We start from the raw sequence: 19,085 nt of genomic DNA, 5'->3' as shown, positions 1-19,085 counted from the left end.
CTTTGTTTTTCATGCCTGTAACCCCAACGCTTTGGGAGGCTGAGGGTGGGTGGATCACTTGAGGTCAGGAGTTTGAGACCAGCCTGGCCAACATGGTGAACCCCCATCTCTATTTAAAAAAATACAAAATAGCCAGGTGGGGTGGTGCACACCTATAATCCCAGCTAATGAGAAAGCTGAGGCAGGAGAATCACTTGAACCCAGGAGGTGGAGGTTCCAGTGGTCTGAGATTGTGCCACTGCACTCCAGCCTGGGTGACAAGAGTCTCTGTCTCAAAAAAAAAAAAAAGTTCCATTATCTTTTAATATAAAAGTTGGTCATAGTTAAATCTGGCCATCTAGTGTTAATGCTTAGGAAAGGTGGTTCCCATGGCCGGCCACGGTGGCTCACTCCTGTAATCTCACCACTCTGGGAGGCAGAGGCAGGCGGTTCATGAGGTCAGGAGATCGAGACCATCCTGGCTAACATGGTGAAACCCCGTCTCTACTAAAATATACAAAAAATTAGCCGGGCATTGTGGCGGGCACCTGTAGTCCCAGCTACTCGGGAGGCTGAGGCAGGAGAACGGCGTGAACCCAGGAGGCGGAACTTGCAGTGAGCCGAGATCACGCCACTGCACTCCAGCCTGGGTAACAAAGCGATTCCGTCTCAAAAAAAAAAAGGAAAGGTGGTTCCCAAACCACATGGTTTCTTCTCCTTTGTCCAAAATCTTCATCTCAGTAGCAAGAATGAAAAGGTTGGCACTTCCTGGTACTGTGACTACCACTGAATCATGGGGAGTGGAGAGTAGGTGATTACAGGAAATCAGGAAGGAAATGCCAGCCCCATGAAAACCAGGTCAGGCTTCAAGATCAACTGGCCTATCATGGTCTGATGGTTGAGATCTCTCATTTCTCACAGTTCTTAATGTCTTAGCTATTCTGACAGTGCTCAGGAGCTCTCAAACTCAAAAACTCTCTGCTTCTAATTCATCTATGCTGATTTTTGTTTTAGACTATTTTGCTCTTCTGCTTATCCATTTTCTAGACTAGTAAGTTATACTCTGGCTTTGGAAACACAGGTATGGCTTCCAGGATCTACAGAACAACTGAAACAATTTCTCTTTTTTTTTTTTCTTTTGAAACAGAGTCTCGCTCTGTCCTGGAATGCAGTCGTGCAATCCTGGCTCACTGCAGCTTCCATCTCCTGGGTTCAAGCGATTCTTGTGCCTCAGCCACCCAAGTAGCTGGGATTACAGGCACCCACCACCACACCCGGGTAATTTTTGTATTTTTAGTGAAGACGGGATTTCATCATGTTGGCCGGGCTGGTCTCGAACTCCTGGGCTCAAGTGATCTGCCCGCCTTGGCCTCCTAAAGTGTTGGGACTACAGGCATGAGCGACCACGCCCGGCCTGTACTTCAGTTTTTATTTATTTATTTATTTATTTTATTTTTTTTTTTTTTTGAGACGGAGTCTCGCTCTGTAGCCCAGGCTGGAGTGCAGTGGCCAGATCTCAGCTCACTGCAAGCTCCGCCTCCCAGGTTCACTCCATTCTCCGGCCTCAGCCTCCCGAGTAGCTGGGACTACAGGCGCTGCCACCTCGCCCGGCTATTTTTTGTATTTCTTAGTAGAGACGGGGTTTCACCGTGTTAGCCAGGATGGTCTCGATCTCCTGACCTCGTGATCCGCCCATCTCGGCCTCCCAAAGTGCTGGGATTACAGGCTTGAGCCACCGCGCCCGGCCTGTACTTCAGTTTTTTTTGTTTTTTTGTTTTTGTTTTTGTTTTTGTTTTTGTTTTGAGACGGAGTCTTGCTCTGTAGCCCGGGCTGGAGTGCAGTGGCCGGATCTCAGCTCACTGCAAGCTCCGCCTCCCGGGTTTAGGCCATTCTCCTGCCTCAGCCTCCGGAGTAGCTGGGACTACAGGCGCCCGCCACCTCGCCCGGCTAGTTTTTTTGTATTTTTAGTAGAGACGGGGTTTCACGGTGTTAGCCAGGATGGTCTCGATCTCCTGACCTCGTGATCCGCCCGTCTTGGCCTCCCAAAGTGCTGGGATTACAGGCTTGAGCCACCGCGCCCGGCCTGTACTTCAGTTTTTAAAACCAAATAGCTAGAATCCTGAGGTGGACTTTCTAAGGAGGAGGACAAATGAACCTCCTGAAGTTGCACATAAGATTTTCAATATATGTTTTTGGGGAAGAAAGTCCATAAATTTCATTAATTCTCAAAGGGACTGTGATCTAGAAATGATTAAGATCTGCTCTAGAGCTTTGCTACTCTAATTATTGACCTGAGAGCGTGTTAGAAATGCAGAATAAGCAGGCCGCATTTCAGATTGAACCAATCAAAACATACATTTTAACAAAATCCCCAGGTAATTCCTACACACATGAAGTTAGAGAAACACTGATCTAAGCAGTGTGTGAAATCTTAAGGCTCCCCACCCCCCACCCTTTTTTTGGGGGACAGGGTTTTACTCTGTCACCCAGGCTGGAGTGCAGTGGGATGATCACGGCTCACTGCAGCCTCCTGGACTCAAGCCATCTTCCTCTACCTCGGCCTCCTGAGTAGCTAGACTACAGGTACACACCACCACATCTTGCTAATTTTTATTTTTATTTTTATTTTTTTTGAGACAGGGTCTCATTCTGTCACCCAGGCTGGAGTGTACTGGCACAATCAGCTCACTGCAGCCTTGACCGCCCAGGCTCAAGTGATCCTCTCACCTCAGCCTTCCGAGAAGAGGGGACTACAGGAGTGCGCCACCATGCCCAGCAAATTTTCATTTTTTATTTTTTAAGAGATGGGGTCTTTCCATGTTGCCCAAGCTGGTCTCAAACTCCTGAGCTCAAGTGAACCTCCTGCCTCAGCCTCCCAAAGCGCTGGCGTGAGCCATGGCGCCCAGCCTCACTATGCAAGTTTTTAAAACTTTTTTGTAGAGACAAGGTCTCAGTATGTTGCCCAGGCTGGTCTCAAACTCCTGGGCTCAAGTGATCCTCCTGCCACGGCCTCCCAAAATGCTAGGATTGCAGGGATAAGCCACTGCACCCAGCCAACACTCCCTTAAAAAAAAAAAAATCTCATTTTCATGTTTTACAAAAGACTTTGGTACAGAGATTGTTGTGGCCCAAAAAACCCAAAATATTGGCTGGATGCTATAGCTCACACCTATAATCCCAGCATTTTTTTTTGGAGATGAAGTCTCGCTCTGTCGCCCAGGTTGGAGTGCAGTGGTGTGATCTCGGCTCACTGTAACCTCCGCCCTCTGGGTTCAAGCAATTCTCCTGCCTCAGCCTCCCAAGTAGCTAGGATTACGGGCGCCTGCCACTGCACCCGGCTAATTTTTGTATTTTTAGTAGAGACGGGAGTTTCACCATCTTGGCCAGGCTGGTCTTGAACTCCTGACCTCGTGATCCACCGGCCTTGGCCTGCCAAAGTCCTGGGATTACAGGCTAAGGCAGGAGGATCACTTGAGGCCAGGAGTTCAAGACCAGACTCAGTGACACAGTGAGATCTCATGTCTATAAACAAACAAAAAACCAACCAACCCACAAAGATAGTATGCCAACTCCTCTACTCTACAGCATACTCTATTTTGTGTTAAAGAGCATTTAATGTTTGCTAAATGTTTAAAGCCAATCAATTTCAATCCCAACAGGTTTCTAAAAGCGAAAAAAAAGTCCACATACTATCTAAATCACACTTTTAGAGCAAGAAAGCTCCTTAAAACATTACTCCAATTAACTAATTCTGCAGAGGTTAATGTACATAGTCCAATGTCATGCAGAACTAGGATCATAATCCAGGTTCTTATATGAATCCAGTCATCTATTTCACAACTCTGCCTTTTACTCAACTGTCTCAAATGCAGTTTATACTTGCTACTAAATCTCAGTACTACATGTTGACTGTCTGAAGTGAAACTTTCCTTCTTTAAATTGCTGTCAAGTTTAAGAATTATTATTTTTATTCCCAAGTAAATCTTGAAATTGCTGGCACCACTGTTGGCTATTAAGTCTTCATTTTAGGAAATAAAATTATCAATTTCTGTACAAGTGCTAAGCAAATGCAATTTTATGTTAAGATCGTGTTACTTCCACTACTTACATAATCTTACAAGATGATTCGCTCCAGAGTATATACTACAAGACAGAAGTCATCTGAGGATATTATTTCCTAGTGCTATTCATCAACTCTGGGTTACCAAGATACGTAAAGTTTGTTTTAAACAACCCTGAAAACAGTGTTCTTGAGAAGTTAATAAATAACCCCTGGGGCATATACTAGAAGCCCCAAAATTCTAAAACTAAGACTTCTGGCCAGGAATGGTGGCTCATGCCTGTAATCCCAGCACTTTGGGAGGCCGAGGCAAGAGGATCCCTTGAGCCAGGAGTTTAAGACTAGCCTGGGTAATACAGGGAGACCTTGTCTCAAAAAAACACCCCATAAAACCATGGCCGGGCACAGTGGCTCATGCCTGTATTCCCAGCACTTTGGGACGCCAAGGGAGGCAGATCACTTGAGGTCAGGAGTTCGAGACCAGCCTGGCCAACATGGTAAAATCCCGTCTCTACTTTAAAAAAAAAAAAAAAAAAAGGAAAAAGAAAACAGAAACGACTTAGGCTATTATAGCTTGATTCACTTTCATAATGTCAGCAGACAATACAGAAAGCTTAAAAACGATGTGCATTTCTCACAAGATTATGTACTTTTGGTTTCCATCCATCCAGAGAAATATTTTCTTGGCCTTAAGATAACGCAGAATTACTGTGGCTTCATAAGACGTGAACATGTGGGTCATTTTCTCTCTCTTTTTTTTTTTTGAGTCAGGGTCTCACTCTGTTGCCCATGCTGGAGCGCAGTGGCTTAATTTCAGCTCACTGCCGCAGCCTCGACCTCCTGGGCTCCGGTAATCCTCCGGCCTCAGCTTCCCGAGTAGTTGGGACTACCGGTGTGCACCACCACATCTAGCAAATTTTTGTATTTTTTGTAGGGATGGGATTTTACCATGTTGCCCAGGCTGGTCTCGAACTCCTGGACTCAAGTATTCTACATGCCTTGGCCTCCCGCAAAAGTGCTGAGATTACAAGTGTGAGCCACTGAGTCCAGCCTGTGTGTGGGTTATTTTCTCCATGTTTTTATTTGCCGTATCAATTTCATTTGGCTTTTGTGTTCTAGATACTTAAGATTCATGTTAGCATTTGCTATGTATGCTTACCCGATTTCTCTTTGGAATGATTAACTGGTAGAGCAACACCTAAAATTTAGTTTCCCGGTTAGGCACGGTGGCTCATGCCTGTAATTCCAGCACTTTGGGAGGCTGAGGCGGGCGGATCACTTGAGGCCAGGAGTTAGAGACCAGCCTGGCCAACGTGGTGAAACCCTGTCTCTACTAAATACATAAAAATTAGCTGGGTGTGGTGGTGGGTGCTTGCAATCCCAGCTACTAGGGAGGCTGAGGAAGGAGAATCGCTTGAACCCAGGAGATGGAGGTTGCAGTGAGCTAATCGGTCACGCCCTTGCACTCCTGCCTGGGCGACAGAGTGAGATTCCGTCTCAAAAAAAAAAAAAAAAAAATTAGTTTCCTTAACTCTTTCCATATCTCCCTCAAAAAACCATCTATTCCAGCTTAGTCTTTGAAAAATTCAGCCAGAACCATCCTACCAGATATCTTCCAAAAGCTGACAAAGAAATTTTAAAGTCAGGAGATGACCCTTACATTCCAAACAGTGACTACAAAAAGGTCTGTTCCTTTCTGCAAATATAAAAATAGTTAAGTCAGTACTTTTTTATTTTCAGCTTCAAATTAGTTTACAACTTTCTCCAGTTTTCCAACACATCTGAAAGACCCCTTCACATCCAATTTCATAATGTAAATGAAAATATAAAAGTTACCAGGTCTAAAAGCACAATTTATGCCATTTAATCTTTCAGGCTACGCAAATAATAACTTCGACTGACAAGAAAAAATTCAGAATTGAAGTTCACTCTATAGTTTTCACAAAACTGAATTATCAGGCTAAATGCTAGATTGCATGGTCAATTTGATTACTAATTCTAAAAGAGATAGAAGTTTAAAAGGCTCAACATGTATAGTCTTCATAAAATAAATACCTATTTATCTGGCCCAGGTTACATAGTCACAGTAAGCTTTTCCAAAATGTTCCACACACTAGTTGTAAATGCCTTAGAATTACATCTTACCCAATTCAATGACCTGGCTGGTCCTAGTAACCCAGCCAACTATCATGTCTAATTTGGATATAAGTTTACAAACACCACGAAAGGTCACCAGAGCATACTGACAACCTAAATATTACAACTGGGCCGGGCGCAGTGACTCACACCTGTAATCCTAGCACTTTCGGAGGCCGAGGTGGGTGGATCACCTGAGGTCAGGGGTTCGAGACCAGCCTGACCAATATGGAGAAACCCTGTCTTTACTAAAAATACAAAATTGGCCAGGCATGGTGGCACATGCCTATAATCCCAGCTACTAGGGAGGCTGAGGCAGGAGAATCACTTGAACCTGGGAGGCGGAGGTTGCAGTGAGCCGAGATCGTGCCATTGCACTCCAGCCTGGGCAACAAGAGTGAAACTCCGTCTCAAAAAATAAATAAATAAATCTTACAACTGTAACAAGGCTTCCTCAACATGATAAAGGGCACCCATGTATGAGACCCACACCTATGTCATACTTCATGGTGAAGGACTGGACGCTTTCCCCCTACGATCAGTAAGACAAGGATGTCTGCTCTTGGTACTTCAACGTTGTATTGGAGATTCTAAGCAGGGCAATTAGGCAAGTTAAATAAAGGGCATCCAGACTGGAAAGAAGTAAAAACATTTTCATTTGCAAATGCATGATCTTGTATTCAGAAAATCTTAAGGAACCCATAAAAACTATTAAAACGAATGAGTTCAGCAAGATTGCAAAGTATAAGATCAGTACATAAAAAACAACTGTATTGCTACATGCTAGCAAAGAACAATCTGAAAATGAAATTGAAAAACTGAAAAAAGAATTCCTAACTCAAGGAAGATTAAAGACTTAAATGTAAGGCCGCAAACTGTAAATATTCTAGAAGAAAACCTAGGAAATACTCTTCTCAACACTGCCCTAAGCAAAGAATTTATGACTAAGCCTCAAACGCAAATGCAACAAATAACTTGACAATTGGGACCTAGTTAAACAAAAGAGTTTCTGCACAGCAGAAGAAATCTATCAACAGATTAAACTGACCATCTACAGAATGGGAGTAAATAATTGCAAACTATGCACTCAACAAAGGACTAATATCCAGAATCTATAAGGAACTTAAATCCACAAAAAAAACCCCAAATATCACTGTTGAAAACTGGGCAAAGGGTATGAAAAGACACTTCTCAAAAGACAACAATCGAGTAGTCAACAAACATACGAAAAAACGCTCAACATCACTAGTAGAGAGATGCAAATCAAAACCACAATAAGATAGCATCTCAAACCAGTCAGAGTGACTATTACTGCTAGGCACGGTGGCTCACGCTTGTAATCCCAGCACTTTGGGAAGCTGAGGTGGGAGGATCACTGGAGCCCAGGAATTCAAGACTAGCCAGGGCAACATAGTAAGACCTCATCTCTACGAAAAAAATTAAAAATTAGCCCATCATAGTGGTGTGTGCCTACAGTCCCAGTTAACTTGGAAGGCTCAGGTGGGAGGGTCACTAGAGCCTGGAAAGCCATGGCTGCAATGAGCTATAATCATGCCACTGCATTCCAGCCTGGTCAACAGACTGAGACCCTGCCTCAAAAAAAAAAAAGGAAAAGAAAACAAGAAGAAAAAACAAGGGGGGGGAGAATACTTATACACTGCTGGCAAGAATGTAAACTAGCTCAGCCCCCGTGGAAAGGAGTTTGGAGATTTCTCAATAAACTAAAAACAGAATGACCATTCAACCCAGCAATCCCATTACTGGGTATATATCCCAAGAAAAAGAAATTGTGGCCAGGCGTGGTGGCTCACACCCATAATTTCAGCACTTTCGGAGGCCGAGGTGGGTAAATCACTTGAGCCCAGGAATTCGAGACCAGCCTGGGCAACATGGTGAGATCTTGTCTCTATGAAAAACACAAAAATTAGTAGGGTGTGGTGGGCACCTGTAGTTCCACCTACAAGGAGGCTGAGGTGGGAGGTTGCACTGAGCCGAGATCACACCACTGCACTCCAGCCTGGGCGACAGAGTGAGACCCTATCTCAAAAATAAATGTGGTATATATACACCATGGGATGCTACACAGTCATGCAAAAGAATGAAATCATGTCCTTTCCAGCGAAATGGATGCAGTCAGAGGCCATTATCTTAAGTGAGTTAACCCAGAAACAGAAAACCAAATACCGTATGTTCTCACTTGTAAGTGGGAGCTAAACACTGGGTACACATGGTCATTAAGATGGTAACAATAAACACTGGGCACTCCAAAAAGTAGGAGGAAAAGAGGGGCAAGGGCTGAAAAACTATCTGTGAAATACTATATTCATCATCTGGATGACAGAATCAGCAGAAGTCCAAACCTCAGCATCACACTTTATATCCACGTAACAAACCTGCACATGTACCTTGAATCTAAAAATTTTAATTAAAAATAAATACCACCAATAGGCCAATTTCAAGTTACAAAAAATTATTCCAATTACAAATATTTTCCCCCAAAAAACCAATGCAATACTTAATAAACTTAACAAAAGAAGCACAAGACTTGTACACTGACAACTAGTGTTGAAAGAAATGACAGACCTTAAAAAAAAAAAAAAAAAAAAAAAGGAAAGACATCCCTATGCTCATGGATCCAAAGACTTGCTATCAAGACACATGGTACTGACCTAAAGACAGAGACCAATGGAGTAAGAACAGACAGTCTAGAAATAAATTCTTGCATTTTTAAATTAGTTCCATCAACTAATAAACATTATTCAGCAATAAGGAATGAAATACATGCTATATTCATGAACAAAATATAACACTATGCTAAGAGAAAGCCAGTCACAAAGACTGATTCCATTTATATGCAATATCCAGAAAAACAGATAGTAATCCACCAAACAGATAATAAACTGTGGTTGTCAGGAACTGGTGGGAGGAAAACAGGGCAACAACTGCTGATGGGTATGAGTTTTTTTGAGGGTGATGAAAATGTTCTGGAATTAAGATGATAATGAAGATCACACAGACCTTGAATATACTAATAATCTGGCATTCAATAATTGCATTGAAGGCCAGGTGCAGTGGCTCACGCCAGCACTTTGGGAGGCTGAGGCAGGTCGATCACTTGAGGCCAGGAATTCAAGACTTGCCTGGCCAACATGGCGAAACTCTGCCTCTACTAAAATTACAAAAAAATTAGCCAGGCATGGCCGGGAGCGGTGGTTCACGCCTGTAATCCCAACACTTTGGGAGGCCGAGGAGGATGGATCACAAGGTCAGGAGTTTGAGACCATCCTGCCCAACATGGTGAAACCCTGTCTCTACTAAAAAATATAAAAATTAGCTGGGTGAGGTGGTGCATGCCTGTAATCCCAGCTACTCAGGAGGCTGAGGCAGGAGAATCGCTTGAATCAGGAGTTGGAGGTTGCAGTGAGCCAAGATCATGCCGTGCACTCCAGCCTGGTGACAGAGCAAGACTCGTCTCAAACAAACAAACAAACAAACAAACAAAACAAGCAAGCAAGCAAGCCAGGCGTAATGGCCCACGCCTGTAATCCCAGCTACTTGGGAGACAGAGGCAGGAGAATCACTTGAACCTGGGAGGTACACAGATTGCAGTGAGCCGAGATCACACCACTGCACTCCAGTCTGGGTGACATAACAAGATTCTGTCTCAATAATAATAAAATAATAATAATCCTATTGAACACACACATACACTTCAACTGTTTCTTCTGCACAGCAACTATGTTTCCATTAGGTGAACCTATCATATACTTCTGATTTCAAATTTCATTCATAGAGAACTTACGATAACATTACAACTGTTAATATGACAGTTCTGTCCTTAAGGTGCTCACTGCCTAGTAGTATAATGACAGTATTTAATAAAATGTCCACATGTATTCTAAACCTAGATGTCTGTTTTGCATTCCTGTTAGAAAGGTCACAATTTAAGAAGCAAGCAAGCAGCACTTAGGAGCCCAATGTCTCACATAGCTGGGCTTAACTAAAATAATAGTAGGTCAGGCATGGTGGCTCACGCCTGTAACCCCAGCACTTTGGGAGGCCGAGATGGGTGGGTCACTTGAGGCCATGAGTTTGAGACCAGCCTAGCCAATATAGCAAAATCCCATCTCTACTACAACTACAAAAATTAGCTGGGTGTGGTGGTGCACACCTGTGAGCCCAGCTACTTGGGAGGCTGAGGCACAAGAATCACTTGAACAGGGAGGCAGAGGTTGCAGTGAGCTGAGATCATGCCACTGCATTCCAGCCTGCACAGCAGAGTGAGACCCTGTCTCAAAAATAATAATAATAATAATAGTTAAAGAAAAAGAGCCCAACATCCAAGCAATGTATATGCTTTTAAACAATTACCATATTGTGGGGGAAGAGCTGGGGCAAAAAAAGTGGTAAATAACTACCAGAATCAGCACTATCCCTGAAAGATTCAGAAACAGGTGAAAGGAAAATGGATTTAAATTTGTACTCCGCTTGGTAGTAGTAGTATATTCACCTAAGGGATTTAAACTCAGGGTTTTTTCCAATATTAAATTCATTGTCTTTTGAATATTCAAATACAGGGAATGGTTGCCAGGGGCCAGGGAAGAGGGTAACAGGAAGTTAGCGTTTAAGAGGTACATTTCAGTTAGGGAAGATAAAAGTTCTGGATGGTGACAGTCCCAAAACAATGTGAATGTACTTAATGCCACAGAACTACATGCTTAAAAATGGTTAAAATGGCTAATTTTATAATATGTATATTTTACCACAATATAAATAAGGAAAAATCCCATTAGACTGAAAATCTTAAGTCACATACACTACAGATCAAACATTATTTGACCTTTCTAAACTATCAAATGCAACAACAAAACTATACTACAATATACAGAATGAAATTTCAGTGTGAAAAGCGAGATAGGTCAGGGTAATAACCAAAGCTTCACCACTATGAGATCTGTGCACATAGCAAATTTATTAATAAATTCTAAAAAATTTGCCTAACCTTCCAAAAAAAAATGTGGCTTTGGTGGTACTGAAAACTGCAAAAAAAGGCCTGGATGTTTGCAGCATGAAGGAGCAACATAAGATGAAATCATAGAAGAAAGCAGGAGGTACACACACACAATGAAAGTTTATCAGGTCAGAGAATTTTGTATTTTAAGTGCAATGGGAAAGTCCCTTAAGGGTTTTTCAGCAGATGAATAAATAACACAACCTTTAAGAAACCACTCTGGCACTTGTGTGGAGAATGGACTGGAGGAAGACAACAAAGGAAGCCAGAGCCTAGTTAGGAGATGATGACAGCTGCGGTGTGAGATGATGGCTAGACTAGTGTGCTGACTGAGGAAACAGAGTTCACGAACTTGGGTGTGTTCTGGAGACAGAATCAGTGGTCTTACGGACAAATCACAGGATAAGAGAGGGGGGAAAAACATCAAGATGACTTCCAAGTTTCTCAGTTAACTAGGTTAGAGTGTCTTACAAGAGACGGGAAGGACTGGCAAGAACCAGGATTCAGAGATACAGAGAAATCAAAGTCACCAATTGAAGAGAAGCTGGCTTTTGTTTGTTTCTTCAAAAAGGATGGTGCTTTGAGGTATCACGGTTATGGTTTCCTCTGAAGCTGTCTACCATTGCCATCTACTGATGCTAACTGAGGATAATAGCTTTGGTGGTAATTTCTCTAAGTCTTCAAGTAGACTCAACACACTAAAATAGCCCAACAAGGCAAAGCGTAGTGGCTCACACCTATAAATCCCAGAACTCTGAGAGGCCAAGGCAGGAGGATCACTTGAGGCCAGGAGTTTGAGAACAGTCTAAGCAACATAGATAGACCCTGTCTCTATTTTTTAAAAAAAATTAAACAAGAAGCAGCTGAAGAAATGGTAAGCATAAAATCAAACAGAATCTCATACACATATTTAGGTGATGTCATCTACAACCTCCCCCACCACATATATTTGTGGAAAAACAATCTCCTTTCCAATGTTTCCTTCTACAGGTAGTAGAGTACCATCACACCCAGTCACGTAAACTAGAAATCTTGTCAGTATCTTTGATTTACATACTCTCCTATCTATTCAGTTATCAAAATTTGTTGTTTTGAGCCAGGCACAGTGGCTCACACCTGTAATCCCAGCACTTTGGGAGGCCAAGGCAGGAGGATCACAAGGTCAGGAGATCGAGACCATCCTGGCTGACACGGTGAAACCCCATCTCTACTAAAAATACAAAATATTAGCTGGGCGTGGTGGTGGGCACCTGTAGTTCCAGCTACTTGAGAGGCTGAGGTAGGAGAATGGCATAAATCTGGGACGCAGAGCTTGCAGTGAGCCAAGATGGTGCCACTGTACTCCAGCCTGGGCAACAGTGCGAGACTCCGTCTCAAAAAAACGCTAGGCATGGTGTCATGTGTATTACCAGCCACTCAGGAGGCTGAGGCAGGAGGACCCCTGAAACCAAGGAGTTTGAGGTTGCAGTGATCACACTACTCCACTCTAGCCTGGACAAGAGAGCAAGCTCCTGTTTCCAAGTTAAAAAAAAAAAAAAAAGGCCGGGCGCGGTGGCTCAAGCCTGTAATCCCAGCACTTTAGGAGGCCGAGACGGGCGGATCACAAGGTCAGGAGATCGAGACCATCCTGGCTAACACGGTGAAACCCCGTCTCTACTAAAAAATACAAAAAACTAGCCGGGCGAGGTGGCGGGTGCCTGTAGTACCAGCTACTCCGGAGGCTGAGGCAGGAGAATGGCGGGAACCCGGGAGGCGGAGCTTGCAGTGAGCTGAGATCCGGCCACAGCACTCCAGCCTGGGTGACAGAGCGAGACTCCGTCTCAAAAAAAAAAAAAAAAAGAGAGAGAGAGACAGAAAGAAAGAAAACAGGGAGGACAGAAAGAGGGAGGGGAGGGAGAGGAGGAAAAGGAGGGGAGGAAGTGGAGGGAAGGAAGGGAAGGAGGGAGGGAGAAAGGAACTGCTTTAGGCAGGGCTTGGTGGCTCACTCCTGTAATCCCAGCACTTTGGGAGGCTGAGGCGGGCAGACCACCTGAGGTCAGGTGTTAGAGACCAGCCTGATCAACATGGAGAAACCCCGTATTTACTAAAAATACAAAATTAGCTGGGCATAGTGGCGCATGCCTGTAATCCCAGCTACTTGGGAGGCTGAGGCAGGACTGCCTGAGCCCAGGAGTTTGAGAGACCAGCATGAGTAACATGGCAAGACCCATCTCTACAAAAAAATACAAAACTTAGCCAGGTGTGTGGTGGCTCGTGCCTGTGATCCCAGTTATTCAGGAGACTGAGGTGGGAGAATCACTTGAGCCCAGGAGGTCAATGCTGCAAAGAGCCGTGATGGTGCCACTGCACTCCAGCCTGGGCAACGAGAGCAAAACTCCATCTCAAAACAAAACAAAAAAATCTGCTGCTTTGTAACTAAGTCAGAGGCTTACTTTTTGAACTACTCATGATCAGAATTCTGTACCCAGTGGAGATTCAGAGTTAATATTCTAGGTTGAGACCTGACAAAAACTTTTTTAAAGAGTGCCCCCAGATGATTCTGATGTGCACTCCTGCTTAAGAGCCACTATTCATGAACTCAAAAATCTTTCCTTCATTATTCTTAATGTTACTGTCCTCATTATCTCTTGTCTAGACTACTAAAATAGCCTCCCTGTATCTCCAGCCTTCCCCATTCTGACCTATTTTCTTCATCACTATCAGAATTCCCTAACTCAAATATTTTTTTGTTATTAAAAAAAATGTGGGCCAGGCGCAGTGGGCTCACGCCTGTAATCCCAGCACTTTGGGAGGCTGAGGCAGGACTGCCTGAGCCCAGGAGTTTGAGATACCAGCCTGGGCAACATGGCAAGACCCGTCTCTACAAAAAAATACAAATCTTAGCCAGGTGCGTGGTGGCTCGTGCCTGTGATCTGTTATTCAGGAGGATGAGGTGGGAGAATCACTTGAGCCCAGGAGGTCAACGCTGCAGTGAGCTGTGATGGTGCCACTGCACTCCAGCCTGGGTGACAGAGTGAGACCCTGTCTTCCCCTCATCAAAAAAAGTGACAACTGGTAAATTCTGAATAAGATCTTACATACTATTGTATCAATTTCCTAATTCTGATAATCATACTGAGGTTATATAAGAGAACATCCTTGATGTTATACAACAAATGTTATTTAGGAGTAAAGGGGCATCATGTCTGCAATATACCCTCCAACAGTTCATACGAAAATGTGTGTACAGAGAGTGAAAGAATAATACACCTGTGATAAAATGTTAACATTTGTGTCAAAACAGAAAATTTTGTGCTTTGAGATGGAGTCTGGCTCTGTCGCCCAGGCTGAAATGAAATGGTGCGATCTCAGCTCACTGCAACCTCTGCCTCCTGGGTTTAAGCAATTCTCCTCCTCAGCCTCCCGAGTAGCTGGGACTATAGGCGGGAGCCACCACGCCCAGCTGATTTCTGTATTTTTAGTAGAGATGGGGTTTCACCACTTTGGCCAGGATGGTTTTGATCTCCTGACCTCATGATCCACCTGCCTCAGCCTCCCAAAGTGCTGGGATTACAGGTGTGAGCCACCGCGCCCAGTCAAAACAGGAAGTTTTAAGAAATCCAATAGCCAAGACACTTCATTCTGAGTTGTACTTTTCTTAACACTATACTTAAGGAAGGTGTTAAATCATTTACACACACCATTTACACACAAATACTACACAGTCCCAAATAATCTATTTACTGGCATATATGTAACACTATCCTTTTATTCTGGAAGAACAACAAAAATTTCTGGATAAGAGAATATGACAAGGCAATTTCCTTTCAGAGGCCAAAGTTGTAGAGCATGGGTTAAGGGATGCAGCTCTTTGAATTCTTTTCATTAAAATGAGTAAGACAATAAAAGACAAAGCACACCCTTCCCAAGTCAGTATAAAAGCATTACTATGAGATAATTCACAAATAGCAACAAAGTAAATAGTATACTTAACTCAGAAAGGTATGAAAAGCCAGATAATCTGAATAATAGTATGTAATGACTCTCTAAGTGAAACAGCCAAAACGAGCAACCCACCTAGACTACTCTGGTTGGTCCCAGGGGTGTTGTGATTTTGGACTGTCAGAAATATGACTGCTGGGCACACCTGTAATCCCAGCACTTTGGGACACCAAGGCAGGATCACTTGAGCTCAGGAGTTTGAGACTAGCCTGAGCAACATGGCAAAACCCCCCCTCTACAAAAAATATAAAAATTAGCTGAGTGTGGTGGCATGCACCTGTGGTCCCAGCTATTTGGGGGGCAAAGTGGGAGGATTGCTTGAGCTTGGGAGGTAGAGGTTGCAGTGCGTTGAGATCATGCCACTGCACTCCAGCCTGGGTAACAGAGAGAGACTCCCATCTCAAAAAAATAAAATAAAATAAAAAAACAACAGCACTAATCTAGAGCAGTGAGGATACTGACCCCTTGGAGGTCTGTGGAGAGTTCTGGACTCACAGTGAATTCATGGACTCTTTGAAGCTGATCTCTGGAATTCAGGCAGAGACTCCTGGCTCAGGGTAACACATAAGTATTTTTAAGCATATCTTTTTTTTTTTTTGAGATGGAGTCTCACTCTGTCATCAAGCTGGAGTGCAGTGACGCAATCTCGGCTCACTGCAACCTCTGCCTTTCGGGTTCAAGCGATTCTTCCTGCCGCAGCCTCACAAGTGGTTGGGACTACAAGCATGCGCCACCATGCCCAACTAATTTTTGCATTTTTAGTACAGACGGGGTTTCACGTTGGCCAGGGTAGTCTCAATCTATTGACCTCGTGATCTGCCTGCCTTGGCAACCCAAAGTGCTGGGATTACAGGCGTGAGCTACCACACTGGGCCAAGCATAGCTTTTAGAGTCTAGAAATTACCCTTGACCATGAACTCAATTAGATAGTTGTAGGTATGACTTAACATTTGTGCCAAGAACCAAAATAGGAAAAACAGTGTCGTCATTAGCCAGTATTCTAACAAATTGCTCACTATAATTAATTGTCAAATCAACATTAGGTTTTACCTCTCTAGCACTTATGTTCTACAATGTATTTAAACAAGTAGAATTCAAAATACCTTGTTTAAAAATAAAAACCAAAAGCCTTATCAATGACAGGAAGGGAGGTGCTAAAACACTTCAAAATAATTTTAGAGAATGCAGGATTTGTATGAATGGCACTAAAATGTGTTAATTGATACATGAAAACAATTATTTTAAATATAATTATGAGCCTTGAGAAAAAGACTACATTCGGAAATACAATCTAGAATAAAAGAAAAATGACCAACTCAACTCACCAGCAATTTCTACAATATCACCAGGAACTATGTCTTTAGCTTTAATCCGCTGTACACTCTTTCTGTCCTGTCGATACACTTTGCCCATTTCAGGCTCATATTCCTTAAGGGCTTCAATGGCATTTTCAGCATTTCTTTCCTGTATAAAAGAAAACAGAATAGTAGTAAAGACCTGCCTGACACTGCAATTATTTCTAACCCAAGGAATAAAATTTTAGAGGTCTCATCTTTTAAAAAAATTTTTAAAAAAAGTAAAAAAAAAAGAAGCCCACTAGTAACATTTGCACTAAACAATTCACATCTACGGCAACAGACACAAGGACACTTATTATTTTGTATTAAAAACAAAACGTAAGTACACTCAATTAAGGTAAGGGGATAAAATGACGAAGGAAAGCAATTATAGACTCTGCTGTCCCTAAGACTGTAAAACACAGCTTTCACCTTTAGCCAAATCCCCCTGCCATTTAAAATGAATTCTGTCTCATGAGAAGCAGTACAGCCTAACAGTCTGGGCTCGGGAGGCTGAGGCAGAAGAATCGCTTGAATCCGAGAGGCAGAGGCTGCAGTGAGACGAGATCCTACCACTGCACTCCAGCCTGGGCAACAGAGCAAGACTCTGTCAAAAACAAAAAAAAACAAAAAACAAAAAACCACCCAACTCTAAGCTAAGCTGCCTGGGTTCAATACAGGCTCTTAGCAGTTACATTACTGTATAGAGGTTACACAACACACAAGTTTACTTTCTATAAAATGACAACACTAACAGCTCCTACCTCAAGGTTTGTGAGGATAAGAAGTCATATGTAACATGCTTAGATTGTGTTTGGGCACACAGTAAATGCTATGAGTGATGAATCTCTCTCACAAATTCTAAGAACTATCCCTCCAGTTGTAAAGACCAATGAATGGCTGAACTCTCATCAGAGCACTGCCAGTCACAAGTTATATATTTCTCATGACATCATATATGAACTATCAACCATTAGTAGTCACCGTAATTTTCTTCCCGATTTCAAAATGGAAGTTGTAGAATCAAAACAGCCTAAAGAAAATCAAACGACACAAAGATGAAAGCTGGTAACACGTGTACCTCGGTTTTGACGTATATACCCCTGAAAAAGTATTAAAAAACCTTAAATTTGGGAAATTTAATCAATCTCAAATCAGACATTCTTACTCTTCAAGATCATGTTGGGCAGAATTTAACTGGACTGCTCAAGGTTAAACAAATATCCCATGAGCACTGTATTTTGCATATGCTTAAATTATGAGCTGAGCACAGTAGCTCATGCCTGTAATCCCAGCACTTTTGAAAGGCAGAGGTAAGAGGATCGCTTGAGCCCAAGAGTTCCAGACCAGCCTGGGCTGAACGTAACGAGACAGTGCCTCTACGAAAAATGCAAAAATTATCCTCGTGTGGTGCCATGCACCTGTAGTCCCAGCTGCTCAGGAGGCTGAGGTGGGAGGAGGATCTCTAAGCCTGAGACAGAGATTTCAGTGAGCTGCGATCATGACACTGCACTCCAGCCTTGGCAAGAGTGAAGCTGTCTTGGGGGGGAAAAAAGATAAATTATCTCTGACTCTGAGGACAAAGATGACAATTACAATCAATGAAAAGGCCGGGCATGGTGACTCATGCCTATAATCCTAGCACTTTGGGAGGCTGAGGTGGGAGGATCGCCTGAGGTTGGAAGTGCGAGACCAGCCTGGCCAACGTGGTGAAACCCTGTCTCTACTAAAAATACAAAAAATTAACCAGGCGTGGTGGTGCGCGCCTGTAATCCCAGCTACGTGGGAGAATCTCTTTAGTCCGGGAGGCGGAGGCTGCAGTGAGCCGAGATTATGCCACTGCACTCCAGCCTGGACGACAGAGCGAGACTCCGTCTTAAAAAAAAAGAAAGAAAGCCTTCCTTGATGACACTGGTCAGAAAAAAAAATAACATGCCCCCCATACTACCTTACACTGTCATAATTTTCCTTACTTTCCGAAGGCCAGAACCCTCTATCGCTGCTCATACCATTCAGTATACTAAAGACTTAAGAATGTTCTTTTTCTAAAAACTCAAATCTTTTTTTTCTGAGACAGAGTCTAGCTCTGTCGCCCAGGCTGGAGTGCAGTGGCACGATCTCGGCTCACAGCAAACTCCGTCCCTGAGGTTCAAGCCCTGCCTCAGCCTCCCAAGTAGCTGGGGGCACATCTACCACACCCAGCTAACTTTCTGTATTTTTAGTAGAGACGGGATTTGCCATGTTGGCCAGGCTGGTCTCGACCTCCTGACCTCAAGTGATCCACCCCTCAGCTTCCCAAACTGCTGATACTACAGGCATGAGCCACCAGGCCCTGACCAAATGTAATTTTTTTTCAGAAAAACATGAGAAGGCAGGGCACGGTGACTCACACCTGAAATCCCGGCACTTTGGGAGGCCGAGGCTGGCGGATCACAAGGTCAAGAGATCGAGACCATCCTGGCTAACATGGTGAAACCTGTCTCTACTAAAAATAAAAAAAAGGCAGGTGTGGTGGCTCACGCCTGTAATCCCAGCACTTTGGGAGGCCGAGGCAGGCGGATCACGAGGTCGGGAGATCCAG

At 43.4% G+C, this 19,085-nt stretch overlaps 1 protein-coding gene across 4 annotated transcripts in view; it reads right to left on the bottom strand.

Annotated features, from left to right (window-relative positions):
- Positions 1–19,085, bottom strand: part of ATP2A2 (ATPase sarcoplasmic/endoplasmic reticulum Ca2+ transporting 2) — a 71,966-nt gene that overhangs the window by 39,930 nt on the left and 12,951 nt on the right. For all 4 annotated transcript variants that reach the window (XR_012420622.1, XR_010579591.2, XM_015431518.3 and 1 more), the window contains exon 5: positions 16,493–16,631. Coding sequence is in view for 2 of the 4 variants with exons in the window: in XM_015431518.3 (XP_015287004.1) it covers positions 16,493–16,631 (139 nt within the window). In the remaining 2 variants the exon portion in view is untranslated. The remainder of the gene's footprint in view (positions 1–16,492; positions 16,632–19,085) is intronic.

The sequence above is a fragment of the Macaca fascicularis genome, chromosome 11 (genome assembly GCF_037993035.2).
Source record: "Macaca fascicularis isolate 582-1 chromosome 11, T2T-MFA8v1.1".
NCBI lineage: Eukaryota > Metazoa > Chordata > Mammalia > Primates > Cercopithecidae > Macaca > Macaca fascicularis.
Note: the sequence above shows the minus strand (reverse complement) of the source record. Positions and strands in the feature narration are given on the sequence as shown.